Genomic DNA, 20,668 nt, shown 5'->3' with positions numbered 1-20,668 from the left:
CACCCTCTTGTTGTCTGTGTAATCTAGTCAGCCCCGCCCTCATTGTCTGTGATATAATTAGCGCCACCCTCTTGTTGTCTGTGTAATCTAGTCAGCCCTGCCCTCATATTGTCTGATATAATTAGCCACCCCCTCTTGTTGTCTGTAATCTAGTCAGCCCCACCCTCATATTGTCTGCAATATAATTAGCCCCACCCTCTTGTTGTCTGTGTAATCTAGTCAGCCCCGCCTCATATTGTCTGTGATATTATTAGCGCCACACTCTTGTTTGTCAGATAATCAGCCCCACCCTCATATTGTCTGATATAATTAGCCCCACCCTCTTGTTGTCTGTGTAATCTAGTCAGCCCTGCCCTCATATTGTCTGATATAATTAGCCACCCCCTCTTGTTGTCTGTAATCTAGTCAGCCCCACCCTCATATTGTCTGTGATATAATTAGCGCCACACTCTTGTTTGTCAGATAATCAGCCCCACCCTCATATTGTCTGATATAATTAGCCCCACCCTCTTGTTGTCTGTAATCTAGTCAGCCCTGCCCTCATATTGTCTGATATAACTAGCCCCACCCTCTTGTTGTCTGTGTAATCTAGTCAGTCCCGTCCTAATTGTCTGTGATATAATTAGCGCCACACTCTTGTTTGTCAGATAATCAGCCACCCCCTCTTATTGTCTGTAATCTAGTCAGCCCCACCCTCATATTGTCTGATATAATTAGCCCCACCCTCTTGTTGTCTGTGTAATCTAGTCAGCCCTGCCCTCATATTGTCTGATATAATTAGCCACCCTCTTGTTGTCTGTAATCTAGTCAACCCCACCCTCATATTGTCTGTGATATAATTAGCCCCACCTTCTTGTTGTCTGTGTAATCTAGTCAGCCCCGCCTCTATTGTCTGTGATATAATTAGCGCCACACTCTTGTTTGTCAGATAATCAGCCCCACCCTCATATTTTCTGATATAATTAGCCCCACCCTCTTGTTGTCTGTGCAATCTAGTCAGCCCTGCCCTCATATTGTCTGATATAATTAGCCACCCCCTCTTGTTGTCTGTAATCTAGTCAGCCCCACCCTCATATTGTCTGTGATATAATTAGCCCCCACCCTCTTGTTGTCTGTGTAATCTAGTCAGCCCCGCCTCATATTGTCTGTGATATTATTAGCGCCACACTCTTGTTTGTCAGCTAATCAGCCCCACCCTCATATTGTCTGATATAATTAGCCCCACCCTCTTGTTGTCTTTAATTTAGTCAGCCCTGCCCTCATATTGTCTGATATAATTAGCCCCACCCTCTTGTTGTCTGTGTAATCTAGTCAGTCCCGTCCTAATTGTCTGTGATATAATTAGCGCCACACTCTTGTTTGTCAGATTATCAGCCACCCCCTCTTATTGTCTGTAATCTAGTCAGCCCCACCCTAATATTGTCTGATATAATTAGCCCCACCCTCTTGTTGTCTGTGTAATCTAGTCAACCCCGCCCTCATATTGTTTGTGATATAATTAGCGCCACACTCTTGTTTGTCAGATAATCAGCCTCACCCTCATATTGTCTGATATAATTAGCCCCACCGTCTTGTTGTCTGTGATATAATTAGCCCCACCCTCTTGTTGTCTGTGATATAATTAGCCCCACACTCTTGTTGTCTGTGTAATCTAGTCAGCCCCGCCTCATATTGTCTGTGATATAATTAGCCACATCCTCTTGTTGTCTGTAATCAAGTCAACCCCGCCCTCATATTGTCTGTGATATAATTAGCGCCACACTCTTATTGTTTGTCATATAATCAGCCCCACCCTCATATTGTCTGATATAATTAGCCCCACCCTCTTGTCTGTGTAATCTAGTCAGCCCCGCCCTCATATTGTCTGTGATATAATTAGCGCCACACTCTTGTTTGTCAGATAATCAGCCCCACCCTCATATTGTCTGTGATATAATCTCTAAGCTCAGACTAGTCCCTCACTCAGTAGAAGCAGTTACAGGGCAAATCACTCTGTTTTCTGGTAGTTAATAGAGGGACAGTAAGCATGTTTAGTTATGTGTAATGAAACAACTTTCCAATGACAGGGAGACTTCACAAATTCATTCATTACTGTTGGGAATACAACACCTGGCTACCAGGAGGAGGAAAATACTCCCCAGCCAAAGCATTAAAGGGACACTAAAACCCATTTTCTCTGTTAAGTGTATCCATCCACGGATCATCCATTACTTGTGGATATTCCCTTCCCAACATGAAGTTGCAAGAGGATCACCCACAGCAGAGCTGCTATATAGCTCCTCCCCTAACTCCCATATCCAGTCATTCTCTTGCAACTCTCAACAAAGATGGAGGTAGTAAGAGGAGAGTGGTGTATTATAGTTAGTTTCTTTCTTCAATCAAAAGTTTATTATTTTTAAATGGTACCGGAGTGTACTATTCATCTCAGGCAGTATTTAGAAGAAGAATCTGCCTGCGTTTTCTATGATCTTAGCAGAAGTAACTAAGATCCACTGCCGTTCTCACATATGTCTGAGGGGTGAGGTAACTTCAGAGGGGGAATGGCGAGCAGGTTATCCTGCAATAAGGTATGTGCAGTTAAAATTTTTCTAGGGATGGAATTTGCTAGAAAATGCTGCTGATACCGGATTAATGTAAGTTAAGCCTAAATACAGTGATTTAATAGCGACTGGTATCAGGCTTATTACCAGAGATACATACTCTTATAAAAGTGCAATATAAAACGTTTGCTGGCATGTTTAATCGTTTTTATATATGCTTGGTGATAAAACTTATTGGGGCCTAGTTTTCTCTTGTTAAGTGTATCCAGTCCACGGATCATCCATTACTTGTGGGATATTCTCCTTCCCAACAGGAAGTTGCAAGAGGATCACCCACAGCAGAGCTGCTATATAGCTCCTCCCCTCACTGCCATACCCAGTCATTCTCCTTGCAACTCTCAACTAAGATGGAGGGTCGTAAGAGGACTGTGGTGTTTTATACTTAGTTTATTTCTTCAATCAAAAGTTTGTTATTTTTAAATGGTACCGGAGTGTACTGTTTATCTCAGGCAGTATTTAGAAGAAGAATCTGCCTGCGTTTTCTATGATCTTAGCAGAAGTAACAAAGATCCTTTGCTTGTTCTCACATATTCTGAGGAGTGAGGTAACTTCAGAGGGGGAATAGCGTGCAGGTTTGCCTGTAATAAGGTATGTGCCAGTTAAAATATTTTTCTAGGGATGGAATTTGCTAGAAAATGCTGCTGATACCGAAGTAATGTAAGTAAAGCTTAAATGCAGTGGATAGCGACTGGTATCAGGCTTATTAATAGAGATACATACTCTTTTAAAAGTGTATTTTAAAACGTTTGCTGGCATTTTTAATCGTTTTTTACATATGTTTGGTGATAAAACTTATTGGGGCCTAGTTTTTTCCACATGGCTGGCTTGAATTTTGCCCTAGAAACAGTTCCCTGAGGCTTCCCACTGTGTAATATGAGTGGGGAGGGGCCTATTTTGGCATTTTTTTGCACAGCAAAAATTACAGACACAGACATCCAGCTTCTTCCTGCATGATCCAGGACTTCTCTGAAGGGCTCAAAAGGCGTCAAAAGTCGTATTGAGGGAGGTAAAAAGCCACAGTAGAGCTGTGGCAGTTGTTGTGACTGTTTAAAAAAACGTTTAGGTCATTTGTTTATTCCGGTTTTTGGTATTAAGGGGTTAATCATCCATTTGCAAGTGGGGTGCAATGCTCTGCTAACTTATTACACACACTGTAAACATTTCGTTAGTGTAACTGCAATTTTTTCACTGTTATTTCAAAATTTGGGAAAATTTGTGTTTCTTAAAGGCGCAGTAACGTTTTTTATATTGTTTGTAAACTTGTTTAAAGTGTTTTCCAAGCTTGCTAGTCTCATTGCTAGTCTGTTTAAACATGTCTGACACAGAGGAACCTACTTTTCATTATGTTTGAAAGCCATGGTGGAGCCCCATAGGAGAATGTGAACTAATTGATTGATTTCACCTTAAACAGTAAACATCAGTCTTTATCTATAAAAGAATTATCACCAGAGGGTTCTGTCGAGGGGGAAGTTATGCCGACTAACTCTCCCCACGTGTCAGACCCTTCGCCTCCCGCTCAGGGGACGCACGCTAATATGGCGCCAATTACATCAGGGACGCCCATAGCGATTACCTTGCAGGACATGGCTGCAATCATGAATAATACCCTGTCAGAGGTATTATCTAGATTGCCTGAATTAAGAGGCAAGCGCGATAGCTCTGGGGTTAGGAGAGATACAGAGCGCGCAAATGCTGTTAGAGCCATGTCCTGATACTGCGTCCACAATATGCAGAACATGAGGACGGAGAGCTTCAGTCTGTGGTGACATCTCTGACTCGGGGAAACCTGATTCAGAGATTTCTAATTTTAAATTTAAGCTTGAGAACCTCCGTGTATTGCTTGGGGAGGTATTAGCTGCTCTGAATGACTGTAACACAGTTGCAATTCCAGAGAAATTGTGTAGGCTGGATAGAGATGGGAGTCTTCTCCCGCCTGGTAGTGATATCTCCAGTTCGGGAGCAGGGTCTTAGATTTATTTCATTCTGGTTGGTATTCCCAAAAATTAGGGAACCGTCAGACTTATTTTAGATTTATGCAATCTCAGAGATTACCGTCCTTTTAGGTGGCATGTATTTGTACCATCCTTCTTGTGATCCAGGAGGATCAATTTTTTTTTTAAAGTTTAAAGGACGGGTATCTGCATGTTCCCATCTATGGGATCATCACTAGTTCCTTTGGTTTGCCTTTCTGGACGATCATTTTCAGTTTGTGGCTCTTCCTTTCGGTCTGGCCACGGTTCCCAGAATTTTCACAAAGGTTCTGGGGTCTCTACTGGCGGTTCTAAGACCGCGGGGCAATGTGGTGACGCTTTATCTGGATAACAAGGTCCCATACCGACATTGTGCTATTCTTCCTGAGAACTCCTGGGTGGAAGGTTAATCGGGAAAAGAGTTTGTTATTTCCGCAGACAATTGTACCCCTCTTAGGAACTCTTATCGACTCTATATCCATGGAGATTTTTCTGACAGAGGTTAGAAAGTCAAAGATTATGAATACATGTAGAAATCATTCAGTACACTCCTCGGCCGTCTGTAGCTCAGTGCATGGCGGTATTCAGATTGATGACAGCGGCAAGGGACATCATCCTGTTTGCTCGGTTTCATCTCAGGCCTCTGCAGTTAAGCAGGCTCAGGCAGTGGAATGGAGATTATACGGATTTGTCTCTCTTTAAATAACCCTAGAACGAGAGACGAGGACTCTTTCCAATGGTGGTTGTCTCTGGATCATCTGTCCCAGGGGACGTGTTTTCACTGACCTTCATGGGTGATCGTGGCAACGGACGCCAGCCTTTTAGGTTGGAGAGCAGACTGGGGTCCTTTAAAGGCTTAGGGAGTTTGGACTCGGACGGAGTCTCTTCTTCCCATCAACATTCTAGAGCTGTGGGCGATCTTCAGTGCTCTTCGGGGCTTGGCCTCAGTTGGCTTTGGCTTGTTCATTAGATCCAGTCGACTACATAACGACTGTGGCTTACATCAATCATCAGGGAGGAACAAGGAGTTCCTTAGCGATGACTGAAGTGGCTGAGATAATCCGGTGGGCGGAGGCCCATTTTTGTCGTCTGTCAGCAATCCACATTTCCAGGGTGGTAAACTGGGAGCGGATTATCTGAGGCAGGCAGAATATTTCATCCAGGAGAGTGGCAACTCCATCCGGATATATTTTCCAATCTAATTCTCAGACGGGGTCGGCCGGAATTGGATCTCATGGTGTCTCGTCAGAATGCCAAGCTCCCGAGATACAGATCCAGGTCCAGGGATCCCCAGGCCGAGTTGAAAGATACCTTAGCGGTTCTTTTTTCCTTCAACCTAGCATATCTATTTCCCCCGTTTGCTCTTCTTCCCCGGTTTATTGCTCAGATCAAATAGGAGAAGGCATCAGTGATTTTCAGCGTTCCTGCGTGGACTTGCAGGATTTGGTATGTCGACTTGGTGGACATGTCATCTCTGCCACCCTGGACACTTCCGTTGAGGAAGGACCTTCTCCTTAAGGGACTCTTCCTTTACCCGAATCTAGTTTCTCTGAAGCTAGCTGCTTGAAGATTGAACGCTTGGTTTCCTCCAAGTGAGGTTTTCTGTGTTGGTTATAGCTACCTTAATTCAGGCACGTAACCCGGTAATTAGGAGGATTTACCATTAGATATGGCGTAATTATCTTATTGGTGTGAATCTTAGGGTTACTCATGAGTAACGTTGGGATTCCTAGGATTTTGTCTTTTCCCCAAGACGATTGGAGAAGGGTTTATCAGGTTCCCTAAAGGGGGCAGAATTCTGTCTTATCTATTTTGTTGCTTAAGCATCTGGCAGATGTACCAGATATTGATTCCTTTTGTCAGGCTTTGATTAGCATCAGGCCTGTGTTTAAACCAATTGCTCCTCCATGGAGTTTGGATTTAGTTCTTAAAGTTCTGCATGGGGTTCTGGTTGCACCTATGCATTCATAGATATTAAGTTGTTATCTTGGAAAGTTTTATTTCTTGTTGCCATTTCTTCTGCTTGGAGAGTGTCTGAGTTTTCGGTGTTACAATATAATTCACCTTACCTTATTTTTCATTCAGATAAGGTGGTGTTACATGCTAAACTTGTTTTCTTTCATGTAATTAGCAAGAGTCCATGAGCTAGTGACGTATGGGATATACATTCCTACCAGGAGGGGCAAAGTTTCCCAAACCTCAAAATGCCTATAAATACACCCCTCACCACACCCACAAATCAGTTTTTACAAACTTTGCCTCCTATGGAGGTGGTGAAGTAAGTTTGTGCTAGATTCTACGTTGATATGGCGCTCCGCAGCAGGTTGGAGCCCCGGTTTTACCTCTCAGCGTGCAGTGAATGTCAGAGGATGTGAGGAGAGTATTACCTATTTGAATGCAATGATCTCCTTCTACGGGGTCTATTTCATAGTTCTCTGTTATCAGTCGTAGAGATTCATCTCTACCTCCCTTTTCAGATCGACGATATACTCTTATATATATACCATTACCTCTGCTGATTTTCGTTTCAGCACTGTTTGGCTTTCTACAACATGTAGATGAGTGTCCTGGGGTAAGTAAGTCTTATTTTCTGTGACACTCAAAGCTATGGTTGGGGCACTTTTTTATAAAGTTCTAAATATATGTATTCAAACATTTATTTGCCTTGACTCAGGATGTTCAACATTCCTTATTTTCAGACAGTCAGTTTCATATTGGATAATGCATTTGAATCAATCTTTTTTCTTACCTTAAAAATTTGACTTTTTTCCTGTGGGCTGTTAGGGCTCGCGGGGGCTGAAAATGCTTCATTTTATTGCGTCATTCTTGCGCGGACTTTTTGGCGCAAAAAATCTTTTCTGTTTCCGGCGTCATACGTGTCGCCGGAAGTTGCGTCATTTTTTTGACGTTCTTTTGCGCCAAAAATGTCGGCGTTCCGGATGTGGCGTCATTTTTGGCGCCAAAAGCATTTAGGCGCCAAATAATGTGGGCGTCTTATTTGGCGCTAAAAAAATATGGGCGTCGCTTTTGTCTCCACATTATTTGTCTCATTTTTCATTGCTTCTGGTTGCTAGAAGCTTGTTCCTTGGTATTTTCTCCCATTCCTGAAACTGTCATTTAAGGAATTTGATCAATTTTGCTTTATATGTTGTTTTTTCTCTTACATATTGCAAGATGTCTCACGTTGCGTCTGAGTCAGAAGATACTTCAGGAAAATCGCTGTCTGGTGCTGGATCTACCAAAGCTAAGTGTATCTGCTGTAAACTTTTGGTAGCTGTTCCTCCAGCTGTTGTTTGTATTGATTGTCATGACAAACTTGTTAATGCAGATAATATTTCCTTTAGTAAAGTACCATTACCTGTTGCAGTTCCATGAACATCTAATGTTCAGAGTGTTCCTGATAACATAAGAGATTTTGTTTCTGAATCCATCAAGAAGGCTATGTCTGTTATTCCTCCTTCTAGTAAACATAAAAAATCTTTTAAAACTTCAATTTATACAGATGAATTTTTAAATGAGCATCATCATTCTGATTCTAATGACTCTTCTGGTTCAGAGGATTCTGTCTCAGAGGTTGATGCTGATAAATCTTCATATTTATTTAAAATGGAATTTATTCGTTCTTTACTTAAAGAAGTACTAATTGCTTTAGAAATAGAGGGATTCCTGGTCCTCTTGATACTAAATCTAAACGTTTAGATAAGGTCTTTAAATCTCCTGTGGGTTATTCCAGAAGTTTTTCCTGTTCCTGGTGCTATTTCTGAAGTAATTCCAGAGAATGGAATAATTTGGGTAATTCATTTCTCCTTCTAAACGTTTTAAAGCAATTATATCCTGTGCCGTCTGACAGATTAGAATTTTGGGAACAAAATCCCTAAAGTTGATGGGGCTATTTCTACCCTTGCTAAACGTACTACTATTCCTACGGCAGATGGACATCGTTTAAGGATCCTTTAGATAGGAAAATTGAATCCTTCTAAGAAAAGCTTATCTGTGTTCAGGTAATCTTCTTAGACCTGCTATATCATTGGCTGATGTTGCTGCAGCTTCAACTTTTTGGTTGGAAACTTTAGCGCAACAAGTAACAGATCATGATTCTCATAATATTATTATTCTTCTTCAACATGCTAATAATTTTATCTGTGATGCCATTTTTGATATTATCAGAGTTGATGTCAGGTTTATGTCTCTAGCTATTTTAGCTAGAAGAGCTTTATGGCTTAAAACTTGGAATGCTGATATGTCTTCTAAATCAACTCTACTTTCCCTTTCTTTCCAGGGTAACAAATTATTTGGTTCTCAGTTGGATTCTATTATCTCAACTGTTACTGGTGGGAAAGGATCTTTTTTACCACAGGATAAAAAATCTAAGGGTAAAAACAGGGCTAATAATCGTTTTCATTCCTTTCGTTTCAACAAAGAACAAAAGCCTGATCCTTCATCCTCAGGAGCAGTTTCAGTTTGGAAACCATCTCCAGTCTGGAATAAATCCAAGCCTTCTAGAAAAGAGAAGCCAGCTTCTAAGTCCACATGAAGGTGCGGCCCTCATTCCAGCTCAGCTGGTAGGGGGCAGGTTGCGTTTTTTCAAAGAAATTTGGATCAATTCTGTTCACAATCTTTGGATTCAGAACATTGTTTCAGAAGGGGTACAGATCGGTTTCAAGATAAGACCTCCTGCAAAGAGATTTTTTTCTTTCCCGTGTCCCAGTAAATCCAGTGAAAGCTCAAGCATTTCTGAAATGTGTTTCAGATCTAGAGTTGGCTGGGAGTAATTATGCCAGTTCCAGTTCTGGAACAGGGGCTTGGGGTTTTATTCGAATCTCTTCATTGTACCAAAGAAGGAGAATTCCTTCAGACCAGTTCTGGATCTAAAAATATTGAATCGTTATGTAAGGATACCAACATTCAAAATGGTAACTATAAGGACTATCCTGCCTTTTGTTCAGCAAGGGCATTATATGTCCACAATAGATTTTACAGGATGCATATCTGCATATTCCGATTCATCCAGATCACTATCAGTTCCTGAGATTCTCTTTCCTGGACAAGCATTACCAGTTTGTGGCTCTGCCGTTTGGCCTAGCTACAGCTCCAAGAATTTTTACAAAGGTTCTCGGTGCCCTTCTGTCTGTAATCAGAGAACAGGGTATTGTGGTATTTCCTTATTTGGACGATATCTTGGTACTTGCTCAGTCTTTACATTTAGCAGAATCTCATACGAATCGACTTGTGTTGTTTCTTCAAGATCATGGTTGGAGGATCAATTCACTAAAAGTTCATTGATTCCTCAGACAAGGGTAACCTTTTTGGGTTTCCAGATAGATTCAGTGTCCATGACTCTGTCTTTGACAGAAAAGAGACGTCTAAAATTGATTTCAGCTTGTCGAAACCTTCAGTCACAATCATTCCCTTCGGTAGCCTTAGGCATGAAATTTTAGTCTTATGACTGCTGCATCGGAACGCGATCCCCTTTGCTCGTTTTCACATGCGACCTCTTCAGCTCTGTAATGCTGAACCAATGGTGCAGGGATTACACAAAGATATCTCAATTAATATCTTTAAAAACCGATTTACGACACTCTCTGACATGGTGGACAGATCACCATCGTTTAATTCAGGGGGCTTCTTTGTTCTTCCGACCTGGACTGTAATTTCAACAGAGGCAAGTCTTACAGGTTGGGGAGCTGTGTGGGGATCTCTGACGGCACAAGGAGTTTGGGGAATCTCAGGAGGTGAGATTACCGATCAATATTTTGGAACTCCGTGCAATTTTCAGAGCTCTTCAGTCTTGGCCTCTTCTGAAGAGAGAATCGTTCATTTGTTTTCCACACAGACAATGTCACAACTGTGGCATACATCAATCATCAAGGAGGGACTCACAGTCCTCTGGCTATGAAAGAAGTATCTTGAATTCTGGTTTGGGCGGAATCCAGCCTCCTGTCTAATCTCTGCGGTTCATATCCCAGGTATAGACAATTGGGAAGCGGATTATCTCAGTCGCCAAACGTTGCATCCGGGCGAATGGTCTCTTCACCCAGAGGTATTTTTCTTCAGATTGTTCAAATGTGGGAACTTCCAGAAATAGATCTGATGGCGTCTCATCTAAACAAGAAACTTCCCAGGTATCTGTCCAGATCCCGGGATCCTCAGGCGGAGGCAGTGGATTCATTATCACTTCCTTGGAAGTATCATCCTGCCTATATCTTTTCCTTCGCCTCTAGTTCTTCTCCAAGAGTAATCTCCAAGATTCTGAAGGAATGCTCGTTTGTTCTGCTGGTAGCTCCGGCATGGCCTCACAGGTTTTGGTATGCGGATCTTGTCCGGATGGCCTCTTGTCAACCGTGGACTCTTCCGTTAAGACCAGACCTTCTGTCGCAAGGTCCTTTTTTCCATCAGGATCTCAAATCCTTAAATTTAAAGGTAGGGAGATTGAACGCTTGATTCTTGGTCAAAGAGGTTTCTCTGACTCTGTGATTAATACTATGTTACAGGCTCGTAAATCTGTATCTAGGAGAGATATATTATAGAGTCTGGAAGATTATATTTCTTGGTGTCTTTCTCATCATTTTTCTTGGCATTCTTTTAGAATTCCGAGAATTTTACAGTTTCTTCAGGATGGTTTAGATAAAGGTTTGTCCGCAAGTTCCTTGAAAGGACAAATCTCTGCTCTTTCTGTTCTTTTTCACAGAAAGTTTGCTAATCTTCCTGATATTCATTGTTTTGTACAAGCTTTGGTTCGTATAAAACCTTTCATTAAGTCAATTTCTCCTCCTTGGAGTTTGAATTTGGTTCTGGGGGCTCTTCAGGCTCCTCCTTTTGAACCCATGCATACATTGGACATTAAATTACTTTCTTGGAAAGTTTTGTTCCTTTTGGCGATTTCTTCTGCCAGAAGAGTCTCTGAATTATCTGCTCTTTCTTGTGAGTCTCCTTTTCTGATTTTTCATCAGGATAAGGCGGTGTTGCGAACTTCTTTTGAATTTTTACCTAAGGTTGTAAATTCCAACAACATTAGTAGAGAAATTGTGGTTCCTTCATTATGTCCTAATCCTAAGAATTCTAAGGAGAAATCGTTGCATTCTTTGGATGTTGTTAGAGCTTTGAAATATTATGTTGAAGCTACTAAGTCTTTCCGAAAGACTTCTAGTCTATTTGTTATCTTTTCCCGGTTCTAGAAAAGGCCAGAAAGCTTCTGCCATTTTCTTTGGCATCTTGGTTGAGATCTTAATTCATCATCCTATGTCGAGTCGGGTAAAAACTCCGCCTCAAAGGATTACAGCTCATTCTACTAGGTCAGTTTCTACTTCCTGGGCGTTTAGGAATGAAGCTTCGGTTGATCAGATTTGCAAAGCAGCAACTTGGTCCTCTTTGCATACTTTTACTAAATTCTACCATTTTGATGTGTTTTCTTCTTCTGAAGCAGTTTTTGGTAGAAAAGTACTTCAGCAGCGGTTTTCAGTTTGAATCTTCTTCTATGTTTTCATTAAACCTTTATTTTTGGGGTGTGGATTATTTTCAGCAGGAATTGGCTGTCTTATTTTTTTCCCTCCCTCTCTAGTGACTCTTGCGTGGAAAGATCCACATCTTGGGTAGTCATTATCCCATACGTCACTAGCTCATGGACTCTTGCTAATTACATGAAAGAAAACATAATTTATGTAAGAACTTACCTGATAAATTCATTTCTTTTCATATAGCAAGAGTCCTGGAGGCCCCACCCTTTTTGTGGTGGTTATGATTTTTTTGTATAAAGCACAATTATTCCAATTCCTTATTTTATATGCTTCGCACTTTTTTCTTGTCACCCCCACATCTTGGCTATTCGTTAAACTGATTTGTGGGTGTGGTGAGGGGTGTATTTATAGGCATTTTGAGGTTTGGGAAACTTTGCCCCTCCTGGTAGGAATGAATATCCCATACGTCACTAGCTCATGGACTCTTGCTAATATGAAAGAAATGAATTTATCAGGTAAGTTCTTACATAAATTATGTTTTTTTTCCTAAAGTTGTCTCAGACAAGAACATTTATCAGGTCATTGTTACTTCCTTGTGTCTTAATCCTTCTTCTCAGAAGGATCGCCTGCTGCACAACTTGGACGTAGTCCGTGCTTTAAAGTTTTACTTTCAAGCGACTAAGGACTTTCGTCAATCGTCTTCTTTATTTTGTCATGTTTTTGGGCAGACGTTAGGGTCAGAAAGCTATGGCTACCTCTCTGTCTTAGTGTACTATAGCTTTGGTATTGTATCCCACAAGTAAGGATGAAATCCGTAGACTCATCGTGTCTAAAAAGAAACAAATTTATCAGGTAAGCATGAATTTTATTTTTCTGGGAGTGATCATCCCTGTGCCCCCTTCAGAACAGGGCCTAGGGTTTTATTCAAACCTTTACCGTGGTTCCCAAGAAAGAGGGACCTTTTTGTTTGATTCTTGACTTAGTGTCGCCACAAGTTTTTCAAGTTTCTGTTTTTCAAGATGGAGACTATCGGATCCATTGGTCCAAGAGGGCCAATTCATGACCACTATCGACCTGAAGGGACGCATACCTTCATGTACCGTTCCACAAGATCATTTTCAGTTTCTGCGGTTTGCCCTTCTGGACATATATTTCTAATTTGTTGCTCTGCCCTTTGGTCTAGCCACAGCTCCAAGAATCTTTACGATTCAATTTCCATGCAAATGTTCCTGAGGGGATCAACAGCGATCCAAACTTCATCTGCATGTGTCTCTCTATAGTCCATGGCTTGTCCATCCAGTGGCTCAACGTCATTGAGGTGGTGGTCTCATAGTGCTACCATGGATATTATTCCTTTTGATCGCTTCCATCTGTATCCTTTACAACTATGTATGCTCAGCAATGGAACGGCCACCATTCCGACATATCCCAACAGATACGTCCTGGACAGCCATACAAAGACTCTCTCTCCTGGTGGCTCTGTCAGGACCCACCTGTCTCAAGGCACTGCTTTTTGAGACGATTGGGACTATGGATGCCAGTCTTCTGGGGGTCCCTGGAGTCCTCCCTGCCATCAAATATTCTGGAATTGAGAGCCATTTTAAATGTTCTGATGGCGTTGCCTCAACTTGTTCTGTCTTGTTTATCAGATTCCAGTCGGGACAAAGTAACTTTGGTTACCTATATCAATCATCGGGGGGGGGGGGTGGGGGGGGGGGGGGGGGGGGGGGGGTGGGTGGGGGGGGGGAGAGTTCCCTGGTGATGAGAGAAGTGTCTTGCATCCTTCAGTGGGCGGGATCTCAAAATTGTCACATATTGTCCATTCACATCCGGGGGTGGACAATTGGGAAGCAGACATCCTGAGCAGACAGACCTTCCACCCAGGAGAGTGGTCTCTTCACCCCAAGGTGTTCTCCAAGATAATTTTCAGGTGGGGGTTCCGGAGATAGACCTGGCATCTTGTCTCAATACTAGGCTGACCATATTGCCGCTTTAAAAAGGGACACATATGAAAAATACATATGTCAGGGTGTTCTTATAACAGAACATTATTCAAAGCATTTCTTTAAACAGCCCTGACATATGTATGTTTCATATGTGTCCCTTTTAAAAGCAGCAATATGGTCAGCCTACTCAATACCAAACTGCCCAGATACGGGTCGAGAACAAGAGATCCTCAGGCAGTGTTGATGGACGCGTTAGAGGCTCTGTGGAGGTTAAAATTTATCAGTTTCCTCTGTTTGCTCTACTCCCCCTGGTGATTGTCCATATCAAACAGGAGCATGCCTCTTTTATTCTAATTGCTCCAGCGTGGCCTTGCTGGACCTGGTTTGTGGACCTAGTAAATATATATCCTTTTCCCCTCCAAGGTCCATTCTTTTACAAATATCTTAATTCTCTGAGGCTGACTGCCTGGAGATTGAATACTTAGTGCTGTCCAGAAGAGTTTTTTCTGAAAGGGTCATTGATACCCTAATTCAGGCTTGTAAGCCGGTTATTTGTTGTATTTACCTCAAGGTGTGGCATACTTATTTAACTTGTTCTCCATGTTCTTGAAAAGGCTCAGTTTGAGCCTATGCATTCTGTTGACATAAATTTTTTGTCTTGGAAAGTTTTTTTTTTGTTTTTGTTGGTTCCTCTGCTTGTAGAGTTTATCTGCTTTACAATGTGATCTCTCTTTTTTTTTTTACATTTTTATTGAGGTGAAATACATTACATGACAAATAAGCAATAATTTGCTTGACATACAAATATAAAGCAAAACGATACTGGAAAAAGAAAGAGAATATAGTAGCATTAACATCCAGAGACAGTCATGCCACAAAAAGGAAACAAATATTATCTAGGCTTACAAATAAAGAGAGTGAGTCCCCCATAACATTTACCCCTAGTGAAACATGGAGGCCGCTCTTGGGCCCCCCTGAGATATTAGAAAATTATAACGGGGGTATTCAGGGGAAGGGAGAACAATAGAATGGGCCACTCTTGGACTCGAGATATAATTGAAGGAAATATATAACCAACCAACACTTGGGTACATAGGGATATTGATTCGTTTAGTCGCTTGCAGTGATACAGATTTATAGGAAAGGCTGGGTGAGGAGGATGTCTACTATAAATCTACACATTTAATATTTCAAAGGTCCAAATAGGCATTGTTGTGTTGGTAAATTTTAAAGCACTAACGCCATCCAGTGGAGAGACCTGGCATCTATGTATAGTAGTAAAGTTATACTATTAATGCAGGGTAGAACATACTAGTTAGAATAGCGATATATACGTACATAAAAAAGGGGGGGGGGGTGGGATTAAATAAACTTTAAACTTTGTCTGAGAAGAATTGGAACAGGATAGACTCCATTACAATATCAGCCATGTGGAGAAAAAGCATGGAGGGACTAGTACTGGTCACAATATGCATATTAAAATACTGACAAATAGGTGCATGCAGTAACATAAACATACAGTCTAACCAGAGGCAGAGAATATATCAAGAGAGACTGTCCAAACTCCCTATTTTGGAGCAATACAGGTATTCAAAGGAATATGTAAAAACCACTCTCCCCTAAAGTTACCTAACATCCTACCCATCAGATAAGTGTGAAAGCGGGTCGCACCAGTTCAAAAAGTGCAGCACACAGACGGCCCATAAATCAATGTGAGAAAGTTCTCTTTCCTTTCCCCATATGGTGTCCAGTCAAATGGCAGGCTCACTGCAGTATAAGCACAAGTCTATTAGACCCCAGGGTCAAAAGGCCGGCAATAGCGAAGTGTATCTGCATAAACCATGGGCTGATGACAAGTGTCCTGAAAAGTGTCCCACACTGAAAGTCGGTCCCTCAGTCTCATTCTTACCGGAGGAAGGCGATAAAGTGCAGCTGCAAGTCCTGCCGCTAAAGCCAGATGTTCCATTGCAGGGATCTTCCCACGATTAGCGGGTGTCATCCTGGATTATTCCTGTAATTTACCCACCGTCACCTTACCCTGAGAGTGTTCCACAGGCATCTTGCTGGCGTCAGTAACAGCATATGCGAGGTGAGCTGTTTCCAGGGGTGGGGATGCGGCAGTTACATCAGTTGCGGTCAGCTGTGACCTGGAGACTCGGAGTTGTAGTCCGCTTATGCCCATTACATCCTCTGGGTAGTCATCCCCGGCTGGGGGGTTCCAATCAGGTATAATCAAGTGCGGTGCTGCCGCAGTCAGGGCTATAGATACTGGCTCGACAGAGGCTAGAGTAGGCTCCTGAAAATTTGTAGCTGCGTTAGCTTTCTCTACCTAGTCTCCTGGTTTATTGTGGCAGTGTCCAACTTGTCTCGCCACTTCAACGGAGGCCATCCCACTCGGCATCCCAAGCTTGTTGTAGTCGCTCATGGTGGTCATGCAGCAGTCTTGTCACGGCTGCAAGCATCATCTCAGCGCCTGACGCCATCTTTATTAGATATGTGCTGATGAGGGTGGCACTAAAATCCCCTGCTATCCCGTATAGCAAGGATGGTATTGCATAAGCGTAGATAGTGTTGATATAAGATGAAATAGGTCTGAATACAAAGTGGCAGTCTGCAACTGCTTTGGTAGCACAAAGTCTGCATTTTTTTATCCTATCAGAGGATACCGTAACCCCGGAGTGGAGAAATGGCCTCCTGTCCTGAAAATAGGCCTGAAGTGTAGCTGACTCAAGGAACATAGGCTAAAGGTCCGTCAAAACATCCACTCCTAGTGCACATCAGTTCTCTTTAACAAGTTTCAGGTCAGCTAATATCAAAGTTTTGCTATAATTAGCTTATAAAAAGAGATTTAGGCTCAGAGAGCTTCACTGAGACGTGTCTTGCCACAATGAGTGCAGGCTCCACCCCCCCAATGTGATCTCTCTTATCTTGTTTTCCATGCGGCTAAGGCTGTTTTACGTACCAAGTTAGGTTTTCTACCTAAGGTTGTCTCTGACCGCAATATCAATCAGGAAATTGCTGCTCCTTCCTTTTGCCCTAAACCTTCCTCTCAGAAGGAGTCTTTGTTACACAATCTGGGTGAAATGATATCTTCAAACAACCAAGGATTTTAGACAATCTTCTTCCTTGTTTGTTTTGTAAGTGTCAGAAGGCCACTGCGAGGAGTGTCATTTGTTTGGCTTATGAGGAAACTGTTCAACAGCCTCCTGAACGGATTACGGCTCATTTTACACGTGCAGTGTCCTCTTCTTGGTCTTTTAAGAATGAAGCTTCTCTGGAGCAAATCTGTAAGGCTGCTACCTGGTCCTCTTTACATGTTTTGGCCTCAGCTGAGGCTTTTTTTGAGAGAAAAGTGCTTCAAGCGGTGGTGCCTTCAGATTAGGTCCGCCTGCCTTATTTTCCCTCCCTGTTAATAGTTTGGGTATTGGATTTCTAACAGTAATGAATGCATTTGTTGGCTCTCCCTGTTATTGAAAATAAAACAAAACTGATGCTTACCTGATAAATTATTTTCTTTCCTGGCAGGGAGAGTCCACAAACCTACCCTATTATTTTTAAAGGGACACTGGACCCAATTTTATTTCTTTTGTGATTCAGATAGAGCATGACATTTTTTTCTAATTTACTCCTATTATCAAATTTTCTTTATTCTCTTGGTATCTTTATTTGAAATGCAAAAATGTAAGTTTAGATGCCGGCCCATTTTTGGTGAACCTGGGTTTTCCTTGCTGATTGGTGGATAAATTCATCCACCAATAAAGTGCTGTCCAGAGTCCTAAACCAAGAAAAAAGCTTAGATGACTAATTTTTCAAATAAAGATAACAAGAGAACAATGAAAAAATGATAATAGGAGTAAATTAGAAAGTTGCTTAAAATTGCTGCTCTATCTGAATCACAAAATAAAAAAATTGGGTTTAGTGTCCCTTTAAGGCAGTTTTTTTTCCTTGTCTTCCTAGTGTTTCTCCTACTTTTCCTTTTTCCTCGGGGGAATGACTATGGGAGTATGGGAAGTGGGAAGGATATTTATAGCCACTGGCCAGGTGTTGTATTCCCAACAGTAATGAATGAATTTGTGCTGAAAGAAAATAATTTATCAGGTAAGCATAGATTTTATTTTTCACTCTTTGTGTTCTTTTCTATAGCAGCACAATGTAATTACTGTTCCTACCAGTCTGCCGGTAGTAATGCCAGTGTTTCTGTGGCCACAAAAGCATCTCCCAGCAAGTATAGTCTGCAGCTGGGTCCTCGTGTGGGTGGGGGCAGTGTGATACTTTACAATATTAGAACATTTTCTGTTGTTTAAAGGGACTTATTCAGATGGAGAATACAATTTACTTCTATTATCAAATGTGCTTCCTTCTCATTATATTCTTTGTTGAAGACATAGCTAGGTAGGTAGTGTGCACGTACCAGACGCACTACATGACAGGAAATAGTACTGCCATCTAGTGCTCCTAGTTCTGCAGGCACGTGCACACTTCTGAGCTTACATCCTTGCTTTTTAACAAAGGATAACAAGAAAACTAAGACAATTCGATAAGACAAGTAAATTGGAAAGTACAGCTTAGTTAACATACATTTAAAGATAATACATGCAATAAACATATAAAGTATTTCATATTTGCTCATTATAGTTTAATATTGCCTTAAATGTTAGCCGGGTGGTTCGCTCGCTAAATAGGCCACTAGGAATTATATGGCACAGGTCCTTGAACGTCCCCATGAGGGTATGAAAAACATATATAGAAATACAAGTCAATCTTTTTCCATTTTATTTTATATTACTCTCCCCGGGTCTCACAGGTTATTCCGATTGAGGGCTCTCAGAAGATTAATGGAGAAGATCAGAAAACGTTTGCCGAAATTCTTCCTGAAATTATAATCTCAAAGTAAGGATGTTCTGCTGTTCCTGCAAACACTTGCAAGTGTTTGTAACCAAACGTTATGCACATAATGTGAGATATCAGTTACTTATAGGGGGTTGTCTAGAGGTCCTTATTGCTGGGTGATAATATAGAAGGGGGCTATATAAGAGGTATACATTATCTATAGGGGTCATATATAGGTACACACAGCTAGGTAATAATAATATGAGGTGCTGTATATAGGTACACACGACTAGGTAATAATAATATGAGGTGCTGTATATAGGTACACATGACTAGGTAATAATAATATGAGGTGCTGTATATAGGTACACATGACTAGGTAATAATAATATGAGGTGCTGTATAAAGGTACACATGACTAGGTAATAATAATATTGAGGTGCTGTAAATAGGTACACATGACTAGGTAATAATAATATGAGGTGCTGTATATAGGTACACATGACTAGGTAATAATAATATGAGGTGCTGTATATAGGTACACATGACTAGGTAATAATAATATGAGGTGCTGTATATAGGTACACATGACTAGGTAATAATATATGAGGTGCTGTGTATAGTACACATGACTAGGTAATAATAATATGAGGTGCGTATATAGGTACACATGACTAGGTAATAATAATATGAGGTGCTGTATATAGGTACACATGACTAGGTAATAATAATATGAGGTGCTGTATATAGGTACACATGACTAGGTAATAATAATATGAGGTGCTGTATATAGGTACACATGACTAGGTAATAATAATATGAGGTGCTGTATATAGGTACACATGACTAGGTAATAATAATAATATGAGGTGCTGTATATAGGTACACATGACTAGGTAATAATAATATGAGGTGCTGTATATAGGTACACATGACTAGGTAATAATAATATGAGGTGCTGTATATAGGTACACATGACTAGGTAATAATAATATGAGGTGCTGTATATAGGTACACATGACTAGGTAATAATAATATGAGGTGCTGTATATAGGTACACATGACTAGCTAATAATAATATGAGGTGCTGTATATAGGTACACATGACTAGGTAATAATAATATGAGGTGCTTTATATAGGTACACACAGCTAGGTAATAATAATAGGAGGTGCTGTATATAGGTACACATGACTAGGTAATAATAATATGAGTGCTGTATATAGGGTACAACAGACTAGGTAATAATAATATGAGGTGCTGTATATAGGTACACATGACTAGGTAATAAAAATATGATGTGCTGTATATAGGGTTACACACAGCTAGGTAATAATGATATGAGGTGCTGTAGATAGGTACATATGACTAGGTAATAATAAAAGAGGTGCTGTATATAGGTACACATGACTATTTAATAATAATATGAGGTGCTGTATATAGGTACACAATGACTAGGTAATAATACTATGAGGTGCTGTATATAGGTATCACATGACTAGGTAAATAATAATATGAGGTGCTGTATATAGGGTACATCATGACTAGGTAATAATAATAGATGAGTTGCTGTATATAGGTACACATGACTAGGTAATAATAATATGAGGTGCTGTATATAGGTACACATGACTAGGTAATAATAATATGAGGTGGCTGTATATAGGTACACATGACTAGGTAATAATAATATGAGGTGTTGTATATAGGTACACATGACTAGGTAATAATAATATGAGGTGCTGTATATAGGTACACATGACTAGGTAATAATAATATGAGGTGCTGTATATAGGTACACATGACTAGGTAATAATAATATGAGGTGCTGTATATAGGTACACATGACTAGGTAATAATAATATGAGG

At 40.9% G+C, this 20,668-nt stretch overlaps 1 protein-coding gene across 1 annotated transcript in view; it reads left to right on the top strand.

Moving 5' to 3' along the window:
- Nucleotides 1-20,668, top strand: part of LOC128659661 (uncharacterized) — a 346,545-nt gene that overhangs the window by 246,086 nt on the left and 79,791 nt on the right. The window contains exon 12 of the mRNA XM_053713230.1: nt 18,775-18,860. Within this exon, the coding sequence (XP_053569205.1) occupies nt 18,775-18,860 (86 nt within the window). The remainder of the gene's footprint in view (nt 1-18,774; nt 18,861-20,668) is intronic.

The sequence above is a fragment of the Bombina bombina genome, chromosome 5 (assembly GCF_027579735.1).
Source record: "Bombina bombina isolate aBomBom1 chromosome 5, aBomBom1.pri, whole genome shotgun sequence".
Lineage (NCBI taxonomy): Eukaryota > Metazoa > Chordata > Amphibia > Anura > Bombinatoridae > Bombina > Bombina bombina.
The sequence above is the reverse complement of the archived record's forward strand: the minus strand, read 5'-3'. Positions and strand labels throughout refer to the sequence as shown.